The sequence below is a fragment of the Microtus pennsylvanicus genome, chromosome 12 (genome assembly GCF_037038515.1).
Source record: "Microtus pennsylvanicus isolate mMicPen1 chromosome 12, mMicPen1.hap1, whole genome shotgun sequence".
NCBI classification, from domain to species: domain Eukaryota; kingdom Metazoa; phylum Chordata; class Mammalia; order Rodentia; family Cricetidae; genus Microtus; species Microtus pennsylvanicus.
The window spans coordinates 85,623,048-85,645,884 of record NC_134590.1 but is presented as its reverse complement, the minus strand read 5'-3'; the positions used below and the strand labels follow the sequence as shown (position 1 = coordinate 85,645,884).

Here is a 22,837-nt window from a genome sequence, read left to right as displayed (position 1 = left end):
ATATGGGATATGATCATAACTGAAGAGATTAAACAGCAAAAATACTAAATGTACCAATAGACTAATGAATTCTTTTTTTGAGTCTTTTTAAAATTAATTTATTTATTAAAGATTTCTGCCTCCTCCCTCCACTGCCTCCCATTTTTCCCCCTCCCCCAACCAACTCCCCCTCCTTCATCAGTCCGAAGAGCAGTCAGAGTTCCCTGCCCTGTGGGAAGTCCAAGGACCTCCCACCTCCTTGCAGGTCTAGTAAGGTGAGCATCCAAACAGCCTAGGTTCCCACAAAGCCAGTACATGCAGTAGGATCAACACCCAGTGCCACTGTTCTTGACTTTTCAGAAGTCCTCATTGTCTGCTATGTTCAGCGAGTCTGGTTTTATCCCATGCTTTTTCAGACCCAGTACAGCTGGCCTTTGTGAGTTCCTGATAGAACATCCCCATTGTCTCAGTGTGTGGGTGCACCCCTCGCAGTCCTGAGTTCCTTGCTCTTGCTCTCTCTCCTTCTGCTCCTGATTTGGACCTTGTGATTTCAGTCCGGTGCTCCAATGTGGGACTCTGTCTCTGTCTCCTTTCATTGCCTGATGAAGGCTAATATCTTGAAAAGGAGAAATAAAGATGGCTAGTTTGGACTAGTGTTTAATGTTCTCAGCCATCAGAAAATATGAATTAAAACTAGCTCAAAAGGGCTGAGTGATAGCTCCATGGTTAATAGTGCTTGCTGCCCTGGTTCAGGCACCCTCTCCACTATTGCTAGGAGTCTTCGATGGAGTCACCTTTGTGGTTTCCTGGGAGTTTCCCTGGCACCTGGTTTCTCCCTAACGCTAGAATGGTCCCCCTCTATCAAGATATCTCTTTCATTACTCCCTCTCCGCCCCTCTGCCAACTTGGCCATCCTGATACCTCATGTTCCCATCTTCCATCCCTTCCCTTTTCCCCCTCCCTTACTCCCAGTTTACCCAGCAGAGCCTATCTATTTCCCCTTCCCAGGCCAATCCATGCATCCCTCTTAGGGTCTTCATTGTTACCTAGCTTCTCTGGGGCTGTGGATTGTAGCCTGGTTATCCTTAGTTTCACATCTTATATTCACTTATCAATGAGGACATACCATGTTTGTCTTTCTGAATCTGGGTTACCTCACTCAGGATGATTTTTTTCTACTTTGATACATTTGCCTGCAAATTTCATGATGTTATTTTTTTTAATAATCACCGAATAATACTCCGTTGTGTAAATGTACCACATTTTCTATGCCCATTCTTCAGTTGAGGGGCATCTAGGTTGTTTTTAGGTCTGGCAATTACTAATAATGCTGCTGTAAACATGGTTGAACAAGTGTCCTTGTGATATGACTGAGCATCCTTTGAGTATATGGCCAAGAGTGGTATTGCTGGATCTTGGGGTAAATTGATTCCCAATTTTCTGAGAAACCACCTTACTGATTTCCAAGGTGACTGTACAAGTTTGTACTCCTACCAGCAATAGAGGAGTGTTCCTCTTACTCTGCATTCTCTCTAACATAGGCTGTCACTGGTGTTTTTGATCTTAGCCATTCTGACAGTTGTAAGATTCTGTCTCAGAGTCATTTTGAGTTGCATTTCCATGATGACTACGGATGTTGAGCATTTCCTTAAATGTCTTTTGGCCATTTGAGATTATTCTGTTGAGAATTCTCTGTTTAGCTCTGTACCCCATTTTTAATTGGATTATTTGATATTTTGATGTTCAGTTTCTTCAGTTCTTTATATATTTTGGAGATCAGTCCCCTGTCAGTTGTGGGGTTTGTGAAGATCTTTTCCTATTTGGTAGGCTGCCATTTTGTCTTACTAACTGTGTCCTTTGCCTTATAGAAGGCTTTCAGTTTAGGAGGTTCCATTCATTAATTGTTGATCTCAGTGTCTGTGCTTCTGGTGTTATATTCAGGAAGTAGTCTCTTGTGCCAGTGCATTCAAGGCTACTTAATCCCTTCTCTTCTATCACGTTCAGTGTACCTGGATTTATGTCGAGGTCTTTGATCCACTTGGACTTGAGTTTTGTGCATGGGAGTAAATATGTATCTATTTTCATTCTTCTACATGTTGATATCAAGTTATGCCAGCACCATTTGTTGAAGATGCTGGAGATAGTTCAGCAATTAAGAGCATTGCCCACTTTTTCAAAGGTCTGGAGTTCAATTCCCAGCAGCCACCTGATGGCTCACAATCATCTGTAATGAGATCTGGTGCCTTCTTGAGGAAAAGACCTGGACAGCTGTGTAGTAATATGGAGCGGCAGGGCCGCGTCCCCAATACCCCAGCCGCCTGCCCAGCTAGCTTATGCCCCGAAATAATTACACGGACACTGTATTCATTTAAACACTGCTTGGCTCATTTCTACCTAGCATCTTCTAGGCTAACTCTCCCACCTGGACTAGCCCATTTCTTATCATCTGTATAGCACCGGTCTTACCGGGAAGATTCTAGCCTAAGTCCATCCTGGGTCGGAGCTTCATAGTGTGCGTCTTCCCTGGAGCAGGTAGCATGGCGTCTCTCCTGCGTCTGCTCCGCTCCGGAGAGCAGAGCTGTGGAGTCTGACCTCACTTCCTCTTCCTCCCAGCGTTTTGTTCTGTTTACTCCTCCCACCTATCTCCTAACCAATGAGAGCCAAGCAGTTTCTTTTTATTTAACCAATGACCTTCCTCCATCATTTCCCCTTTTTCGGTTTAAACAAAAAAACAAAAAAAGAGGAAGGCTTTAACTTTAACATAGCAAAATTACATATAACGAAACAGTTATCAAGTAAAAGTTACAATAATCTTTATCATAACTAAGGAAAACTATAACTATAACTAACTATTCTTAACTCCATCAAAGACTCCAGAAAGATACAATACTACATAAGCAAACAAGAAAAAAGCAACTTTTAAAACTCTAGAAATGACAGAGACATCTCGCTGCCTGGACAGTCACCCAAAGTTCCTCTGTACCGTTGGGGCATCCATCTTCAGCCTTCAGGCCCATGGTATCCAGCAGACATTTCCATAAAGCAGGAAAATTCAAAGTCAGTTCAGTCACTATCTGTTGTGTCCTGCAGAGTGTCTCGCAGACTCTTTCATGAATCAGGAACCCCGAAAGATCATCTCACCTCAGGCAAGTTCAGTAGTCCTCTCTCTGCGGGTTCTCTGTGTCCAGTTTATGCAATAGTCCAGGCAAGAGCAGTTTCTTGCCCAAATGGCTACCAAACTCCATAAGGATCCTCTTCGATGCCCATCTTCCTCTTGAAGTAGATTGGCGCTGCCAGGAGCAGAGTGTCTCATTGTCATGAAAAGTCCTCAGTTATTAAAACATTAAATGTCCTATTCTGTAATCTTTGAAAGACATGAAGAATGTCTATCTAAAATATATCTCTATATATCTAGAAAATATTAACTAACATGACTGCAACCTTGACTATTATGATTATCTATTAACTACCTATATACATTACATTTTTAAATGAACTACATAATCACAATACCTTAATCAAGATCAGAAATACATATACATATAACAAAATTGACCTTAAATCTCTATCAATAAAGCAAAATCTATACTAATGCAAATTATTCATATCTATATCATATCCCCCTTAAATGTAAAAGAACTTATAAACCATATTTGGGAACATGGGCGCAGTTTTTTCTCTCCAAACTGCTTCCTGCTAAATGGGGGCGTCGTTAATTAGGTCTTTCATGGTATAACCTGTGTGCTAGTTTCATCTCAGTTGGCAGTTGAGCAAAGCAATTTTCTGAAGATGTTCACAGCAACCCTTCAGGAGGACGTGGTCCATCATACCAAATCGGAATAGAAGAAATCCATAGAGTCTCATCCTCTGTGAAAACAAAAGAAGAATCTCTTTTCCAAAGTATCATATCCTTAGATCCAAATTCTGAAATCATACCCTCATGATATCCGTTCTGGTTTAGCTTGGCAGCCCATGTAATGAAATGTCTCTCTGTACTTAGCTCCTTCACAGTCAAAAATTTTAAAGAAAACACAATAATACGAAGAATCCAGACTCTCTGTGAATTTTCCATTTTTATGCGGCTTATATTTCTTTATTTCTTTTAATCTCTTAACTATCTGTACTCTGTCTCTTTAAAGACTTTACCTTTTTTTTTTAAACATTAACTTTATTCTCTATATTCTTTTTCTTCTCTCTCCCAAGCCTACGTACATTCATCCAACAGTGTGACTCATTTAGTGGTCTGAATCTGTCCTATTGTGAATCTGCAATTTTTTACTATCCAGGAACACTTTTGATTTGAACCTTTAAATCACTAGGCGCTTAAGAATCTAAGCTCTGACATTCCTAGGTTAACTTTTTGCTTTTTGAGCGCATATCTTTGACCTGGAATAACTCTAGACCAGGCTGTCTTTGAACTCTCAGAGATCCGCCTGTCTCTGCCTCCCAGGCATTGGGGTTAAAGGTGTTTGCTACTACACCTTGAACTCACAGAGATCTGTTCGTCTCTGCCTTCTAGGCACTGGGATTAAAGGCGTGTGCTACCACACCTTGAAGTCACAGAGGTTTACTTTAAGAATTTTAACTTTTAGTCTGCATATATTTTTAACACACTTTGAATCATTTAAAAATTTTCTCTGTCTTTGAATCTCTCTTTACTGTATATCTCTCTTTTTCTGACCACAAGAGCCTTTAATTTACCAAGCAATCTCAGTAGGACTAAAGGCGTGGCTTTGCCGGCTAGATCCAGTCCATTCCTTAGCTTTCCAGCCTCATGGCTGAGGTACTGGCTGTAGCCATGTTTATAGCCACACCTCTATGGTGTTTCAAGGTCTCTGCCAGCCAGCAAGCTACAACAGACAACACTCAAATCCTCTCTCGGTAGCCAGCCCTCCTGCCTCAAACAGTCAGAGTTTGCCCTGGGAGGATGGCCCAGAAAGCCGGCATTTTTAAACGGCGCAGCTTTTTTCCTGCTAAGGTTGAAAACCGAAAAGCATGCGTTCAGCTTTTCGTCAACACCATTTAAGTGTTTCGTGGCAGGACCTCTTAATGAGCTGCAGGCTTTGCAGCTGAAGCTGAGTCAGGAAAATTTCAAAATGGAGGACGTACCATTTTGTGCTAGCTCTGGGGCCGCCAGGTAGGAGCGGCACTCAGCACTTTAATTCTGAGACTGAGCATGCAGCACAGAAATTCTTTTCATCCAAGTTACATCCAAATCTGACACGCAGAGCACTGTGCAGTCTGAAAACACGTCTCTGTATGGCGGCAGGAATCCGCCATGCTCTTCTGCCTGTCTAAGCCTGATTCTGCCTTCTGCCCAGAAGGAGGTGGGGAGCTCTGAGTCGTCCTCACGGTCTCAGAGCACTCTCCTTCCGATCCCAAGCGGGAACATAAACATAAAGCCAGAGTTTGCACTGGCGGCACAGCCCCAGGAAGCCACGCTTTGAAATGACACAGCGTTTTTTCTGCTGCTGTTTCCGAATCAGGAAATCTCTCTACAGCACGCCACCAACAAACAGCAAAAATCTGTGTTAAACTCTCTCTCCCTTATTTTTAAGCCTTCTCAGGTTTTTTAAGTGGGTTTAGTCCATCACGTGGGCGCCATTTGTAGTAATATGGAGCGGCAGGGCTGCGTCCCCAATACCCCAGCCGCCTGCCCAGCTAGCTTATGCCCCGAAATAATTACACGGACACTGTATTCATTTAAACACTGCTTGGCTCATTTCTACCTAGCATCTTCTAGGCTAACTCTCCCACCTGGACTAGCCCATTTCTTATCATCTGTATAGCACTGGTCTTACCGGGAAGATTCTAGCCTAAGTCCATCCTGGGTCGGAGCTTCATAGTGTGCGTCTTCCTTGGAGCAGGTAGCATGGCGTCTCTCCTGCGTCTGCTCCGCTCTGGAGAGCAGAGCTGTGGAGTCTGACCTCACTTCCTCTTCCTCCCAGCGTTTTGTTCTGTTTACTCCTCCCACCTATCTCCTAACCAATGAGAGCCAAGCAGTTTCTTTTTATTTAACCAATGACCTTCCTCCATCACAGCTGTCTTTATCAACATAAACCATGAAACCCTATATGGATAATTTCAACAGGAGACCCCTATATACAGGCTGCCCGTGCATGCTTCAACATTATCTGGGCATAAACAAACAAACATGTCAACATCTAGTTGTGCCAGCACCATTTGTTGAAGATACTTTCTTTTGTCTATTGTATAATTTTTGGGCTTCTTTGTCAAAAGTAGGTATTCATAGGTGTATGGATTTATGTCTATGTCTTTGATTCGATTCCATTGATCCATGAGTCTCTTTTTATGCTAGTACCAAGCTGTTCTTATTATTGTAGCTCTATAGTAGAGCTTGAAGTCAGGGATGGTGGTGCGTCCAGAAGTCCCTTTATTGTACAGGACAGTTGTAACTATTCTAGGTTTTTCATTTTTCCATATGAAGTTGAGTATTGTTCTTTCAAAGGGATTTTGATGTGAATTGTATTGAATCTGAAGATTGCTTTTGTTAAGATTGCCATTTTTACCATATTAATGCTAATATCCAAAAGTATGGGAGATCTCTCTATTTTCTGATATCTTCCACAATTTCTTTCCTCAGAGACTTAACATTCTTTTCATAGAGGTCTTTCCTTTGTTTGGTTAGAATTATCTGGTGTAGGAGGTCCTTCTGCTTATATATTGCTTTCATTGGTTAATCAATAAAGAAACTGCTTGGCCTGATAGGGCAGAACTTATGTGGGTGGAGAAGACAGAACTGAATTCTGGGGAGGAAGAAAGCAGAGTCAGAGAGTGGCCATGGAGCTACCAGGTCAGACATGTTGAATCTTTCCCGGTAAGCCATGACCTCATGGTGATATACAGATTATTAGAAATGGGTTAAATCAAGATGTGAGAGTTAGCCAATAAGAGGCTAGAGATAATGTGCAGACAGTGATTTAATTAATACAATTTCTGTGTGGTTATTTCGGGTATAAGCTACCTAGGCAGCTGTGATGAACAAGGGACAAGCTCCCATCAACAGTTTTCCCAAGATATTTTATATTATTTGTGATTATTGTAAAGGGTATTGCTTCTTTGATTTCTTTCTTGGTCCATTTATCATTTGTATATAGAAGTGCTACTGATCATTTTGAGTTAATCTTATATCCTACCACATTACTGAGGTATTTATCTGTTGTAGGAGGTCCCTGGTAGAATTTTTGGGGTCACTTATGTATACTGTCATATTATCTGCAAATAGTGAAAGTTTGACTTCTTCCTTTCCAATTTATAACTACTTGATTTCCGTTTGTTGTTTTATTGCTGTAGCTGTAGCTTGGAGTACTATACTGAATTGATAGGGAGAGAGTGGACAGACAGCCTTGTCTTGTTCTTGATTTTGGTGCAATCACTTTGAGTTTCTCTCCATTTAATTTAATATTGACTGTTGGCTTGCTGTATATTGGTTTTATTATGTTTAAGTATGTTCCTTTTATCCTGATCTCTCAAAGATCTTTATCATGAAGAAGTGTTGAATTTTGTCAAAGACTTTTTCAGAATCTAATGAGATCATCATGTTTTTTTTCTTTCATTTTGTTTATATGGTAGATTACATTGACAGATTTTTATATGTTGAACCATCCCTGTATCTCTGGAATGAAGCCCATGATGATTTTTTGATGTGTTCTTGGATTTAGTTTGCCAGTATTTTATTGAGTATTTTTGCATCAATGTTCATGAGGGAGATTGGTCTGTAATTCTCTTTCTTTGTTGCATCTTTGTGTGGTTTGGCTATTAGGGTAATTGTAGCCACATAAAACAAGATTAGCAATGTTTCCTTCTCTTTCTATTGTGTGGAACAATTTGCGGAGTATTGGTATTAGCTCTTTTTTGAAATTATGGTAGAATCATGCACTGAAATTATCTGACCCTGGGCCTTTTTTGGTTCCGAAACTTTTTGAATGCTTCTATTTCCTTAGTGATTTAGTCTATTTAAATTGTTTATCTGGTCTTTATTTAATTTTGGTATTTGGTACTTACCAAGAAAATTGTCATTCCTTTTAGATTTTCTGATTTTTTTGAATACAGGTTTTTGAAGTATGACCTAATGATTCTCTGGATTTCCTCAGTGTCTGTTATTATGTCTGCCTTTTCATTTTTGATTTTGTTAATTTGGTTATTCTATCTTTCTGCTTTTGATTAGTTTGGATAAAGGTTTATGTACGTTGTTGATTTTCTTAAAGAACCAACTTTTTTTTCAGTGATTTTTTTTGTATTTTTCTTTTTGTTCATATTTTATTGATTTCAGTTCTCAAGTTGATGTCATTTACTCCGCTTGAGTGAGTTTGCTTCTTTTTGTTCTAGAGCTTTCAAGTGTACTGTTAAGTCACTAGTGTGAAATTTCTCCAAATTCTTTATGTAGGCTTCCTCTTAGTACTGTTTTCATAGTGTTCCATAACTTCAGGTATGTTGTGCATTCATTTTTATTAAATTTTAGGAAGTCTTTAATTTCTTTCTTTATTTCTTCCTTGACTCAGTTGATTTATTTTAGAGTTATTCAATTTTCATATGTTTGTAGGTATAACTGGAGTTTTCTTTCCCACCTGCCTGTTCCTGATTAACCACTCTGCATTGTAATATTAATTACAAACTTTTTGACCTATTAGCTCAGACTTATTATTAACTAACTCTTATAACTTTAACTAACCCATTCCTATTAATCTGTGTATTATCATGTGGCCATGGGGTTATCTCACTCCTTGCTTCCTCAAATGGCTATGGCGTCTCCCAGACTTCACCTACTTTTTCCCTGTATCTTCACTTAGATTTTGCATCTGGCTCTATTTTGCCTGGGTATTGGCCAAATCAGCTTCTTTATTAACTAACCATAATAAAACATCTTCACAGCATACAGAAAGACATCGCACATCATGTAGGCTTTCTGGCATTTGTGTTATTGTTGAATTCTCACTGATTCTATAATATACGAGGGTTATTCCAATTTTTTTGCATGTTTTGAGATTTGCTTTGTGACCAAGTATGTAATCAGTTTTAGAGAACATTCCATGAGGTGCTGAGAAGAAGGTATATTCTTTTGTTTTTTGGGTGAAATGTTCTATAGATGCCTGTTAAGGCCATTTGAGTCATAACATCTCATTTCTCTGTTAACGTTTTGTCTGGCAGACCTGTCCACTGGTGAGAGTCGGGTGTTGAAGTCTCCCACTGTTAGTGTGTGGGGTTTGATGTGTGATTTATACTTTAGTAATGTTTCTTTTACAAGTGTAGGTACCCTTGTATTTGGGATATAAATGTTCAGAATTGATACTTTATCTTGATGGATTTTTTCCTTTGATGAATATGAAGTGACCTCCATTTCTTTTGATTAATATTAGTTTGAATCTATTTTGTTAGATATTAGTATAGCTACACCAGATTGCTTCTTTGGCCTCTTTGGTTGGAAATTTTTACCCAACTTTTCACTCTGAAGTAGTGTCTGTCTTTGAGGTTGAGATGTGTTTCTTGTATGCAGCAGAAGGATGGATCCTCTTTTTGTATCCATTCTGTTAGCCTATGCCATTTTATAGGCAAATTGAGTTCATTGATACTGAGAGATATTAATGACCAGTGATTATTAATTTCTGTTATTTTTGTTTTTTCTTGTTAGTGGTATTGTGTATGTATTTATTTAATTTATTTATTTTGGATTTGTTGTTTTGAGGTTATCTATTGACTGTTTTTCATGGGTGTAGCTAACTTCCTTGGGTTGTTGTTTTCTTTGTAGTTCTTCCTGTAGGGCTGAGTTTGTGGATTAGTATTGTTTAAATCTGGTTTTGTCATAGAATATCTTTTTCCCTCCATCTAGAGCAAGTGAAATTTTGTTGGGTAAGGTAGTCTGGACTGGCATCTCTGGTCTTTTAGTATCTACAAAATGTGTGTCCAGGACCTTCTGGCTTTCAGAGTCTCCATTTAGAAGACAGATGTAATTCTGATAGGTCTGCCTTTATATGTTTCTTGGCCTTTTTCCTTTGTATCTCTTAATATTCTTTCTTTATTCTGTATGTTTAGTGTTTTATTTTGTGGCAAGGAGATTTTTTTTTTGGTCCAATCTATTTGGTGTTCTGTAAACTGCTTGTATCTTCATAGTCATGTTCTTTTTTAGACAGTTTAGAGAGTTTTCTTCTAAGATTTTGTTGAATATATTTTCTGTGCTTTTGAGCTGGCAGTCTTCTCCTTCTGTCTCTATTATTCTTAGGTTTGGTCTTTTCATGATGTCTGAGATTTCCTAGATGTTTTGTGGTAAGAATTTGTTGGATTTAAACTTTTCTGTGATCAATGAATTTATTTCCTCTGTTTTGTCTTCAATGCCTGAGATTCTCTCTTTTATCTTTTATACTCTGTTGATTATGTTTGCATCTCTAGTTCTTGTTCATTTACCCAGTTTTTCCATTTCCAGAATTCCCTTGGTTTGTGTTTACTTTATTGCCTGTATTTCAATTTTCAAATTTTGAACTGTTTCCTTCACCTTTTTTATTGTTTTTTTTCTTAACTTTCTTGGCTTTCTTTAGGGGATTTATTGATTTCTTCCTATTCTAATTTGTTGTTTTCCTCTGTTTTCTTAAGGCATTTTTTCATTTACTTTTTAAGGTTTTCTATCATTTCCATAAGGTTATTTTTAAGATTGTTTTCTTCTGCTTCATCTGTGTTGAGATGTTCAGATCTTGCTATTGAAGAATCACTAGTTTTTGGTAATGCAATTTTTTTTTTTTTGCTTTTTATGATTTTGAATGTATTCTTACACTGCCATTTACCCATCTGGGTTTGGGATAATTATAGGTGGGTGTTTATTCTTGTGATGTTTTTGTTGTTTGGGTCTTTTGTTCCTTTTTTGTCTATTTCCATTATTGTCTTTTGGCCTCATTGGTCAAGGGTTCTGGTAATTAGCTGGTTGTCAGTTGGAGTAGGGTTGTCTCAGGCAAGGTTTCTGGGTATCTGAGTGTGTAGATCCAGTGTATAATCCAGTTTTTCTGGCTGGTGTGGACTTTACTTGTGCCTATGGGACCTGTTCTTCCTACTTGTGTGGGTGGTGCTTGCGCCTATAGGTTCTGCTGATGTTTCTAGAGAGGGTTCTTCGAGAGGAGGTTGCTTTTATTCCAATTGGTGCAGGTGATGCTTGTGTCTCTAAAGGCTGCTCGTCCAGATAATTCAGGTGGTGCTTATGCCTCTAGGGCCTGCTGATCTTGTGGCAGATGGTTGGTCAGGGGGGAGGATGATGGATTTGGGTGGAGGAGTGGGTCTTGTAGGTTACAGAGTCCAGTGGATAGCGGTGGTGGTGGAGGGTCCTGCCTACAGGACTCTTGCCTGTTGACCTGCTGCTGGGACTGAAATCGGCGGGGGTGGGCATGAGATGTGACCTGGGTCTTATGGCCTAGGAATTGGGGCAATTTATCTGGGATACCAGTCACTGACCTCTTCTTCCAATTGGTACAGGTGGAACTTGTGCTTCTAGGGGCTGTTGATCTTGCAGAAGCATGACTGGTCAGGGGGAGGAGGATGGGTTCAGTGGGTTTGTGCAGCAGAGCGGGTCTTGTAGGTTATGGATATCCAATAGGTGGCAGCAGTGGTGGGATAGTGGGTCATTGTGCACACATTCCCCAGCAGCTTGGACTCATTATCCTTTGTTGTTAGGTGGCAAGCGTTGTTCTTTAAAGTTTGTTAAGAGATAATCTCAGAATTTTTATTTCAGGAAGATCTCTTTTCTGATATCTCTTACAGTTACAGATTCATGGTGATGGAAAGACTGGGAATAGATTTACAAAAGCTCTCGGACACAAACGGTGTTTTTAAAAAGTCAACTGTGCTGCAGCTTGGAATCAGGGTGGTGAGTTTAAGACGCTTTATGTCAAATGCCTCAACTTGAGATTACTTTCTTGTTGTGCTTTTTACAGAATTCTGAGAAAATAAAGATGATTTCCTAGCAATATCAGTTATAGAGGGTAGAAAGCATTTTGGTGAAATTATTAACCATGGGCTCTGCAGATGACAGGCTATGCTGTGTTTGATCACTGCTATTACTCAGTTTTCCCTTACAGCTTAGTTTTGCATATCAGACCAAGCTGAGGTTAGCTATAAAATAACCTTTCTTTTGTCTGTGGCATTTCTAACTGCAAATTATAGCCAAATAGACTACTTCTCTTGCATAATATGATATGGTTTGATCTAAAGTATTTTGATTATATGTTTAGGGGTGGTGGCAACAATTAATTATACCAATGTATCCCCCCCCACACTGCTAACCATGAAGCAATGTAGCCACAAATAACCTTGAATGCATTCATTTGTTGATCAAGCCATGTATTTCCCTTATTTGTTTGTGTTTTGCTTGGATCTTTTCCCACCCCAATCATAAGTAGACTGAAACAGCTCATATCAGGCCGTGATGTGGAAAATAATTAATTTCTCCATTATCTGTTCATCTATCCATTCTCCTAGTAAGTGTTTACGGAACACTTCTCTCTCTCTCTCTCTTTCTCTCTCTCTCTCTCTCTCTCTCTCTCTCTCTCTCTCTCCTCTCATATATGTCTCCCCCCCCACCATGTGTGTGTATAACATGTAAGGTTCTAGGGTTTTAATGATGCCTAAGAGTTTGTTATTACACAGGATAATAATCAGAGGTACAATATTTTGTTCTGATGTCTTCAAGATTTGAATCATAACAACTGATTGATGAGTGAACTCTTTTACTCATAAATGTCTTGACTATTTTCCTGTACTTTTAAGCTATTTATTCTCAGTCTAAATTGTTTTTCATGTTACTGTTATAAAAATACCCTGAAAAAAGCAAATTAAAGGAGAAAACATTTAACATTGTTTTATAATTTGAGGTTATAGCCCCTGCTTGTTGGGAAAGTCACAAACAACAGAATCTTGGGGCAACTGATCACATTACATTCATAGTCAGGAAAGAGTGATGCGTGCCTGTGCCAGCTCTCTTTCTTCATTTGCTACAGTTCAGAATTTCATCCCAGGGAATGCTGCCACACACAGAGGCTAAATCTTCCCTTCAAAATTAGTCTACTAGAGATAATTCCCTACAGCTATTCCCAGAGGCTCATCTCCCACATGATTCTAGATTTTTTTTTTCCACTTGACAATTGAGATTTAACGTCACATTCCTCTTTGTACATTTTGGTCTGACCGGTCACTGGGCTTTCAGTGCCATAAGAATAAGTATTGTTAAGTCTTGATTTCCCTCCCTTCCTCAGAGGTTCAAGTACAAATATTTGATGTTTGAGGATCATTTGATTCAACCCTTTATAGGATGATCAACCAGAAATGATGTTTTAGGATAATCAATAATAGTGAGATACATTATTTTACCGTGCATGTAAATAAACCATTACTCTAGTGTAAAGCATTGATACTGATCTTATCTATTTCTTTTCACAGCTGGACATACTGGAGTATATACATGAAAATGAATATGTTCATGGTGATATAAAAGCGGCAAACCTACTGTTGGGTTACACAAATCCAGATCGGGTAAAGAGAGCATTAACATTTGCTTTCAGTGAGCGTCTTTGGAGTATTGTAGTCAAATATAGCAGAGACAGACTCTTAACCCACAAGAGTTTACAAACGAGGGCTTAGTATGATGAATGTTTCAATTTGTCTTGCCTTGCTTACCTAATTTAATCCTTGCACCAGATTAATGAGTAATTAGGATGAAGAACCCAAGAGTCAGAAGGGTTAAATCATTTGCTAATGGACACACATTGAAGAAGTGTCTGAGCAGGAATCTGAGTTTCTAAGCAAATGCAGATAAAGTACCATGGCCATACAGGGAGAGGGGATGGATCTGTGCAGAAAGATGGCTGCATGGGGCTCCATTTCTTCTCCCTGTAGTTGAGCAAAGAAACATGTCCAAAAGAGATTTCCGTTGGGGTAGAAATCTTCTATCCAGTATCATAGTATTTCTTGAGATGTGGCCAGGACAATACCAGCAATTATTAGTAGCCCAGGTTTGAAAGCAAGGATGAACCGTCAAAATCCTAATGGTTTCTAAGGCAGTGAAACTTCTGTATTCATCAACACTGCACATATATCGTTATTTCTTTGTCATGTCCCACTTTCATTGGACATCGTGGTGATGCTATTGTCATTGTTGATTTATCCATATTAACAAAAGTCTTACTGAGGAGAGTTGAGGTGAAAGCTGCAGGTTCAGGGGCTGGGATTATATGGGAACTCAGAGCACTTGCTGCTTATATTTACCCAAGTTACTCAAAATTTATCTAAATTAAACACAAAAGTTTCTCCAAATAAAATAAGTTATAAAAATATGGCAAAAGTAACTAAATGACTGAAATTTACTTTAAGTTAATTTGAACTATCATATTTTGCAACTGTTATCTAATGTCTCAACAGATTTAAAGTAACCAAAAAAACAGTAAGACTCAAAAATAGAAAGAAGTATAATTTAAGTGCTTAATGGACCTCTCTGTAAATATTGAAAATTCTAAATAAGAGAAAAAGTCTCAACAGAACATACTAAAAAGTTAAAAGTTTAAATCTATCTCTAAATTAATCCAACATAAAGAATGAGTACATAAAAATGTCCCCGTGGGGTTCATCACTTCGCTAGTCAGGAGTAGAACATCTCCAACTCTTTGAGGACTGGAAGAGGTTTAGCTTCCTGTATCCCTCAGGATGCAACATCTGCCTGTGGTTTTCTCTCTTCTGAACCTTCAGCTTCTGCCTGAGCCTGTGGTCTCCCATGGTTGCCCACTCTATGCTGTAGTTAGGATGTTCCTCGGTGTTCGTAGGGCTCAGCTCTTGGCGGCTCTTTCGAGGAGCACAGTCCTGTGTTATACATTTAAAGCCTCCAAACACTTATTTACTTCACGATTATTGTGTGCAGCAGGGGTATACACCCAGGCATGACTTTTCTCTCCATTTGGAAGAGATTTTATATGCTGCGGCATAACTTACATGTCTTATTTCCTTATAATTTACCTTTTTGGGTTTTTAGAGAGGATCTCAAATAGTTCTGGCTAGCATTGAATTTGCTCGTGTAGTCAAGGCTAACTGTGAGTTCCTCATCCACCTACCTTCAGTTCCAGAATGCTGGGCCACAGGGATAAGCCACTGTGCCTGGCTTTCCAGTCTGTCTTCTGAACTTAAGTTGTACTTTGGGCATTTTATTTCCATGCAGATGATCATAAATAATGTGGATAAGGGTACCAGCGTTTTCTTTATTGCAGACTTTGTTTATAACCAGGGAACTTGCTTACAAGAACTTCATTTTATATTTTGATTTTTATTTAGAATTTATTCTTCTGCATAGAAAGACAAAGAGCCTAGCTTTACTCTTTAAAAGTTTTAGGTTTCTCATGTTTCTGCAACACTTGGTTGGCATCAAAATGTTTTATCATAATTTCTTTTCTTGAATCCTAGTGTGTGTGTGTGCGTGTGTGTGTGTGTGTGTGTGTGTGTGTGTGTGTGAGAGAGAGAGAGAGAGAGAGAGAGAGAGAGAGAGAGAGAGAGAGAGAGAGAGAGGTCAGTACCATGAATATTGGTGCATTGTTTACTTGAGCTTTATATTGCATTTCAGCATTAGGTGATCTGCCTGTGCCTTGCAGCTTCCTTCTTGCTTCTGACCCTGCTTTATGTATTTTCTTTTTATTATGTTTTTTTTCTCACTGTCACTCTAGTCATATTTTCTATGCTTATTTATATAGATAAATTAAAAAAAAATATTTGGTATTCTTACTGAAGTTTTGGTATATTTTTAAGTTAATTTGGTTGAGACCTGATGTTATAAGACAGAAGTTTCTGTCTTGCCCAGTCTCACGCCATTCAGTCCCAAAGAAACACACAGAGGCTTATATTAATTATAAACTGTTTGGCCTATTAGCTCAGGCTTTATGGCTAACTAGCTCTTATAAACTTAAATTAATCCATAATTCCTTTCTATATTAGCCTCATGGCTTGGTACCTTTCATCATTGAGGCGTTTTCATCTTGCTGTCTCTGAGTCTGGCTGGTGATTGCATCTCTGCCCTTCTTCTTCGCAGAACTCTCCTAGTCAGGTTGCCTCACTTATACTTCCTGTCTGGCTACTGTCCAATTGGTTTTATTAAACCACTGTGAGTGACATATCTTCACAGGTTACAAGAGCATTATCACACAGCACTTCCCCCTTTTCTCCTTTCAAAATAAGAACTCTGAATCCAGTCTCCTTTGTTTAGCTTTTCTCCTGACCATTATCTATAACAACTTCTAACCAACACCCTAAACAAAGGCAAGCATTCATAATCCATTGTTTTTTGGGAATGTGAGTGGTGTTTTCTAGGCAACTTCCTGATGATTGGGTGCACAGACTATATTATGAGACCCAGGAAAAAATTAGGATTATGGTCAGTTCCCCAACTGGAATGTGTGACGTTTGATCATCTCAGCCAGCAGTCTTGAAGCTGTTCTTGATAGAACTCAGAAAAAACTGCATCAAAGGTGCATCAGAGGTGCTCTGAAAAGTTGGATTGTCTGGGCCATCTGCTTCTACTGGAGATTTTTCAGGGGGGATCTTCCTCAGTCAAACCTTATTTTACTTAACCCAAAAAGAATCCACAACCTCTCATTTTCTGTGGAAACAAAAGCAAAACCTCATCTCCAGAGTAATGTATCTTTTGACTTAAATTTTGACTTCAAGGCATTTTCAAAATATATAGGCTGGATTAATCCAACGGCATTTATAATCAAATATCTTTTAGCAACTGTTGTTCCTTCCTCGGCCATCAAACAATTCAAAGACAACATAATAACATACAGTATCCCGATGCTCTATGCATTTTCCATCTTCACATAGTTTTTAAAAACTCTATTTCCTTTATTTTTATTTTTAATTTTTGTGGGTTTGTTGTTGTTGTTTTATTTTGTTTTGTTTTGAAACAGTGTTTCTCTGTGTTCTGTGGTTGCCCTGGATCTCACTTTGCAAACCAGCCTGGCCTAAAACTCACAGAAATCTGCCTGCCTCTGCCTCCCAAGTTCTGGGATTAAAGGCATGTACCATCATGTCCAGACCTCAAACTCACAGAGATTCACCTGCCTCTGTCTCCCGTCTGCTGTGATTGAATGTGCACACCACCACACTCAACTATATTTATTTTTTCTTAAAGAACTTTCTCCATCCTTTTTCTTTTCTCTCCCAAGCATATTTATATTTTAAAACACACTGTAATCTGTTTATAGCTCTTTTCCTCATCTGAATCCGTTTTTTTATTGTATATCTTTATCTTTTTCTGACCACATGAGTCTAAAATTTGCTCAGAGATATGACTAGAATTAAAGCTGCAGCTTTAGTTTCCCTGCAACTGGATTGGCTCCACTCCTTAGCTTTTTGGGAATCTAGCTTCACAGCAGAGGAACTGGTAGAACCTCAACTCTGTGGTTTCTAGGTCCATGCCACCACCAAGAAGCATGCTGCTGGCTACTCATGAACACCATTTAAGTGTTTGGTGTCAGAGCCTCTTAAAAGAGCCACGAGGTTTTTGCAGCCAAAGCTGAGTCAGGAACTTTCTCTTAAAGGAGCCACGCATTTGCTTGCCTCCAGCGAACAGAGCCTATCTGAAAATATGCAACTTCCAAGAAGCTCCAATTGGCTCCTGTGGGTCTAGAAGCCTTTTTAAAAAAGCTTTCCTAGGATTTATAAAAAAGGGAAGTGGATATGGTATAGAAGTGAATGCTTTACATTGGCATGGACTTTGGTTTAATGATACAAATTTAAGGTCAGTTTTGTTGTATGTATACTTATACTCTTATATAAGGTATTATGTTTATACATTCTCATTTTAAAATGTAATGTATAATTAAAAATTACAGATTAATGGATAGTCGTTTATAATAGTCAAACTTGTAGTCATGTTAGTTGGTTTTCTGGATATATAGAGATATATTTTAGTTAGCTAATCTTCAACACTTCAAAGACCTATAGAATATGGCATTTAAACTGTTTTAAGAAATTAGAATTTTCTTGACAGTGAGATTTGTCTGCTTCTGGCAGCATCAATTACTTCAGAGAGGTTGATGGGCATTGAAGAAACTTTTTATGGAATTTGCCTTCAGTGTGACAAGGCTAGTCATTTGGGCAAGAAACTGCCCTTGTCTGGACTGGTTAGTGGTATGCTGTATAAACTGGACATGTAGGACCCACAGAAAAATGACTGCTGAACTTGCCTAAAGAAGGTGAGACTGTCCTTCAGGGTTCATGCTTCATGAAAGAGTCTGCCAGACATTCTCCAGGACACAGAAGAAAGTGACTGACAAACTACCAATATAGGTGAAACAGTCTTTCAAATTTCCTGCTTCATGGAAAAGTCTGCAGGATACTATGAGCCTGTAGGCTGAAGATGGGTGCCCCAACGTAACAGAAGAACTTAGGGTCACTTTCCAGGCCGTGAGGTGTCTCTTTCAATTGTAGAGTTTTGGAAGTTGCTTATGATGTATTTCCTGTTTACTTGGTAGAATTATATCTGCTTCACTGGTAATATTGTATTCAGTACAGGAAATATGATTTTTCTTTTATGTTTATTTAGTTAATAATACCTAAATTATTTTTTATGTATAGTGTTCTTTTTTTTGTCTTTGGTATATTTTATTGCATTATATAAGTGTTTATGAAGCATAGAGAATTACTCTTAATGTCTTTATGGCAGATGTGTTCTTGTTTTTCAAACCAGAGAAACAATATTTTCAACAAATAGAAATGATTAATTTCAAACTTGTAACAAAATTGGTTAAATTAAGTAACTGATGGATACATTTGAATTATCCTTAGGTATGAAATTTAGCAAATGTGAATCAAAGCAATATGCAATTGAATTTCTTATTGTATCTGTCAAAGGGATCACATTTATAAAAATTGAATTTTCAGTATTTGATACTTTGAACAAAAGCAATAATCTTAGCATTCTTTTTAGAAGCTATATTCTAGTTTAAAAAAATAAAAATTACTTCAAATAATAATATGTTGTTTTATAAAATGAGGTAAGGGGCAAATTTTATTTTTACCTTTAGTGAATATAGCTCCCCTCATACAAACTGATAGTGACTTCAAGCTTAGACAAGAAATGAATAAATATTTCCCAAGAGATACCAAGAAAATAATTAACTGGCAGAATTGCTATAAGAAAAACGTAGGAAAGAAAGTGATGATTTGGAAGAGAAACAGGTTTATAACAAAAATAGGTCTACACAGATATTTCCTGTGTAGCCTTCACATTTTTCTCTTAGACATTTATAGGTGATGGGTTTCTTTTTGATAATAACATTTTGCTGTATTTTGACTTCCTCCTAGTTGTTTTATCCTCTTGTGTGGATTCACATATTTCAAATGGACTAAGTCAAGTGAAGTTTCTGTACAGATCTAATGAGGAAGGTTTCCTATCTGGTGATGTATATGGACACATCAGAAACTGATCTATGTCTTATGCAGATGTCAACATGGCTCCACATACAAAAGGAAAATGTGAGGAACATACAAATCTAACTATGTGATTCTTACCATAATTTCTGAGCAATCACCCCAATGAAGAGCACATATGGTCATATTAAGTTAATTACTTATGTTTTCACCAACAAGGTCTGATCTCCATTAGAAGTGGACCTTTATCCTCCGACTCACAGGATTTTCATTGTTTCTCAGTATGTTTTTTTTTTTATTTTTATTTTTTTGTTATTTATTATTTTTTTTTTTAAATTTATTATTTTTAGAATAAAGAAAAAAAAACAAATTTCCACCTCCTCCCAGCCTCCCATTTCCCTCCCCCTCCTCCCACTCTTCTCCCTCCTCCCACCCCTCTCCCCTTCGCCCCACTCCTCTCCCGCTCCCTCTCCAGTCCAAAGAGCAGTCAGGGTTCCCTGCCCTGTGGTAAGTCCTAGGTCCTCCCCCCTCCGTCCATATCTAGGAAGATGAACATCCAAACTGGTTAGGCTCCCACCAAGCCAGCAGATTGCATAGGATCAAAACTGCGTGCCATTGTCCTTGGCGTCTCATCAGCCCTCATTGTTCGCCATGTTCAGAGAGTCCAGTTTTATCCCATGCTTTTTTGGTAACAGTCCAGCTGGCCTTGGTGAGCTCCCAGTAGATCAGCCCACTGTCTCAGTGGGTGGGTGCACCCCTCGTGGTCCCGACTTCTTTGCTCATGTTCTCCCACCTTCTGCTCCTCATTGGGACCTTGGGAGCTCAGTCCATTGCTCCAGTGTGGGTCTCTGTCTCTATCTCCATCCATCGCCGGATGAAAGTTCTAGGATGATATGCAAGATATTCGTCAGTATTGCGCTAGGATAGGGTCATTTCAGGTTCCCTATCCTCAGCTGCCCAAGGAACTAACTGGGGACCTCAGCTTGGGCACCTGGGAGCCCCTCTAGGGACAATTCTCCTGCCCACCCTAAAGTGGGTCCCTTAACTAAGAATTGTGGTTCCGTGCTCCCCTATCCACCCTTCCTTTATCCCGATCCTCCTGTTTCCCCAAGTTCCCCCTCCTTCCCTTCTACCTTTTCTCTCCCCATCTCCCCTTACCCCAATCCCACCCCACCCCCAAGATCCCACTTTTCTCCCCGGCAATTTTGTCTACTTCCCTTATCCAAGAGGATAACTATATGTTTTTCTTTGTGTTCACCTTCTTGCTTAGCTTCTTTAGGTTCGCCTATTGTAGACTCCGTGACCCCTATTTATGGCTAGAAACCAATTATCAGTGAGTACATCCCATGTTCTTCTTTTTGGGTCTGGGATACCTCACTCAGGATAGTGTTCCCTATTTCCATCCATTTGCATGCAAAATTCGAGAAGTCATTGTTTTTTACTGCAGCGTAGTACTCTATTCCATACTTTCTTCATCCATTCTTCCATTGAAGGGCATCTAGGTTGTTTCCAGGTTCTGGCTATTACAAATAATACTGCTATGAACATAGTTGAACAAATGCTTTTGACATGTGATAGAGCATCTCTTGGGTAAATTCCCAAGAGTGGTATTGCTGGGTCCAGGGGTAGGTTGATCCCGAATTTCCTGAGAAACCGAAACACTGACTTCCACAGTGGTTGCACAAGATTGCATTCCCACCAGCAATGGATGAGGGTACCCCTTCCTCCACAGCCTCTCCAGCAAAGGCTGTCCTTGTTGTTTTTGACTTTAGCCATTCTGACAGGTGTAAGATGGTATCTCAAAGTTGTTTTGATTTGCATTTCCCTGATTGCTAGGGAAATTGAGCACGACCTTAAGTATCTTTTGGCCATTTGAAGTTCTTCTGTTGAGAATTCTCTGTTCAGTTCAGTGCCCCATTTTTTAATTGGGTTAATTAGCATTTTAAAGTCTAGTTTCTTGAGTTCTCTATATATTTTGGAGATCAGACCTTTGTCTGTTGCGGGGTTGGTGAAGATCTTCTCCCAGTCAGTAGGTTCCCTTTGTGTCTTAGTGACAGTGTCCTTTGCTTTACAGAAGCTTCTCAGTTTTAGTAGGTCCCATTTATTCAATGTTGCCCTTAATGCCTGTGCTTCTGGGGTTATACCTAAGAAGCGATCGCCTGTGCCCATCTGTTGTAGGGTATTTCCCACTTTCTCTTCTATCAGGTTCAGTGTTTTCGGGCTGATATTGAGGTCTTTAATCCATTTGGACTTGAGTTTTGTGCACGGTGATAGATATGGGTCTATTTTCATTCTTCTACAGGTTGACATCCAGTTGTGCCAGCACCATTTGTTGAAGATGCTCTCTTTCTTCCATTGTATACTTTTAGCTCCTTTATCGAAAATGAGGTGTTCATAGGTTTGTGGGATAAAATCCAGGTCTTCTATACGATTCCATTGGTCGACTTCTCTGTTTTTATGCCAGTACCACCCTGTTTTCATTACTGTAGCTCTGTAATAGAGTTTGAAGTCAGGGATGGTAATGCCTCCAGAGGATCCTTTATTGTATAGGATTGTTTTGGCTATCCTGGGTTTTTTGTTTTTCCATATAAAGTTGATTATTGTCCTCTCTAGATCTGTGAAGAATTTTGATGGGATCTTGATGGGGATTGCATTGAATCTATAAATTGCCTTTGGTAGAATTGCCATTTTTACTATGTTGATCCTCCCAATCCAAGAGCAAGGGATGTCCATCCATTTTTTGGTATCCTCTTCAATTTCTTTCTTCAATGCCTTAAAGTTCTTGTCAAATAGATCTTTCACTTCCTTGGTTAGATTTACCCCAAGATATTTTATGCTGTTTGTGGCTATCGTGAAAGGTGAAGCTTCTCTGATTTCCCTCTCTGCTTCCTTATCCTTTGTGTATAAGAGGGCGACTGATTTTTTGGAGTTGATCTTGTATCCTGCCACATTACTAAAGCTGTTTATCAGCTGTAAAAGTTCTTTGGTGGAGTTTTGGGGGTCGCTTATGTACACTATCATATCATCTGCGAATAACGAAAGTTTAACTTCTTCCTTTCCAATTCGAATCCCCTTGATCCCATTATGTTGTCTTATTGCTATTGCTAGAATCTCCAGCACTATATTGAAGAGGTATGGAGAAAGTGGACAGCCTTGTCGTGTTCCTGAGTTAAGCGGGATGGCCTTGAGTTTCTCTCCGTTTAATTTGATGTTAGCTGTCGGCTTGCTGTATATAGCTTTTATTAAATTTAGGTATGACCCTTGTATCCCTAATCTCTCCAAGACTTTTAACATAAATGGATGTTGAATTTTGTCGAATGCTTTTTCAGCATCAAATGAAATGATCATATGGTTTTTTTCTTTCAGTTTATTTATATGCTGGATTACATTGATAGATTTTCGTATGTTGAACCAGCCCTGCATCTCAGGAATGAAGCCTACTTGATCATAATGGATA

General features: G+C 38.9%; 1 protein-coding gene across 1 annotated transcript in view; it reads left to right on the top strand.

Moving 5' to 3' along the window:
- Window positions 1-22,837, top strand: part of Vrk2 (VRK serine/threonine kinase 2) — a 119,717-nt gene that overhangs the window by 51,975 nt on the left and 44,905 nt on the right. Inside the window, exons 6-7 of the mRNA XM_075942432.1 lie at window positions 11,737-11,842; window positions 13,411-13,503. Of these exons, the coding sequence (XP_075798547.1) occupies window positions 11,737-11,842; window positions 13,411-13,503 (199 nt within the window). The remainder of the gene's footprint in view (window positions 1-11,736; window positions 11,843-13,410; window positions 13,504-22,837) is intronic.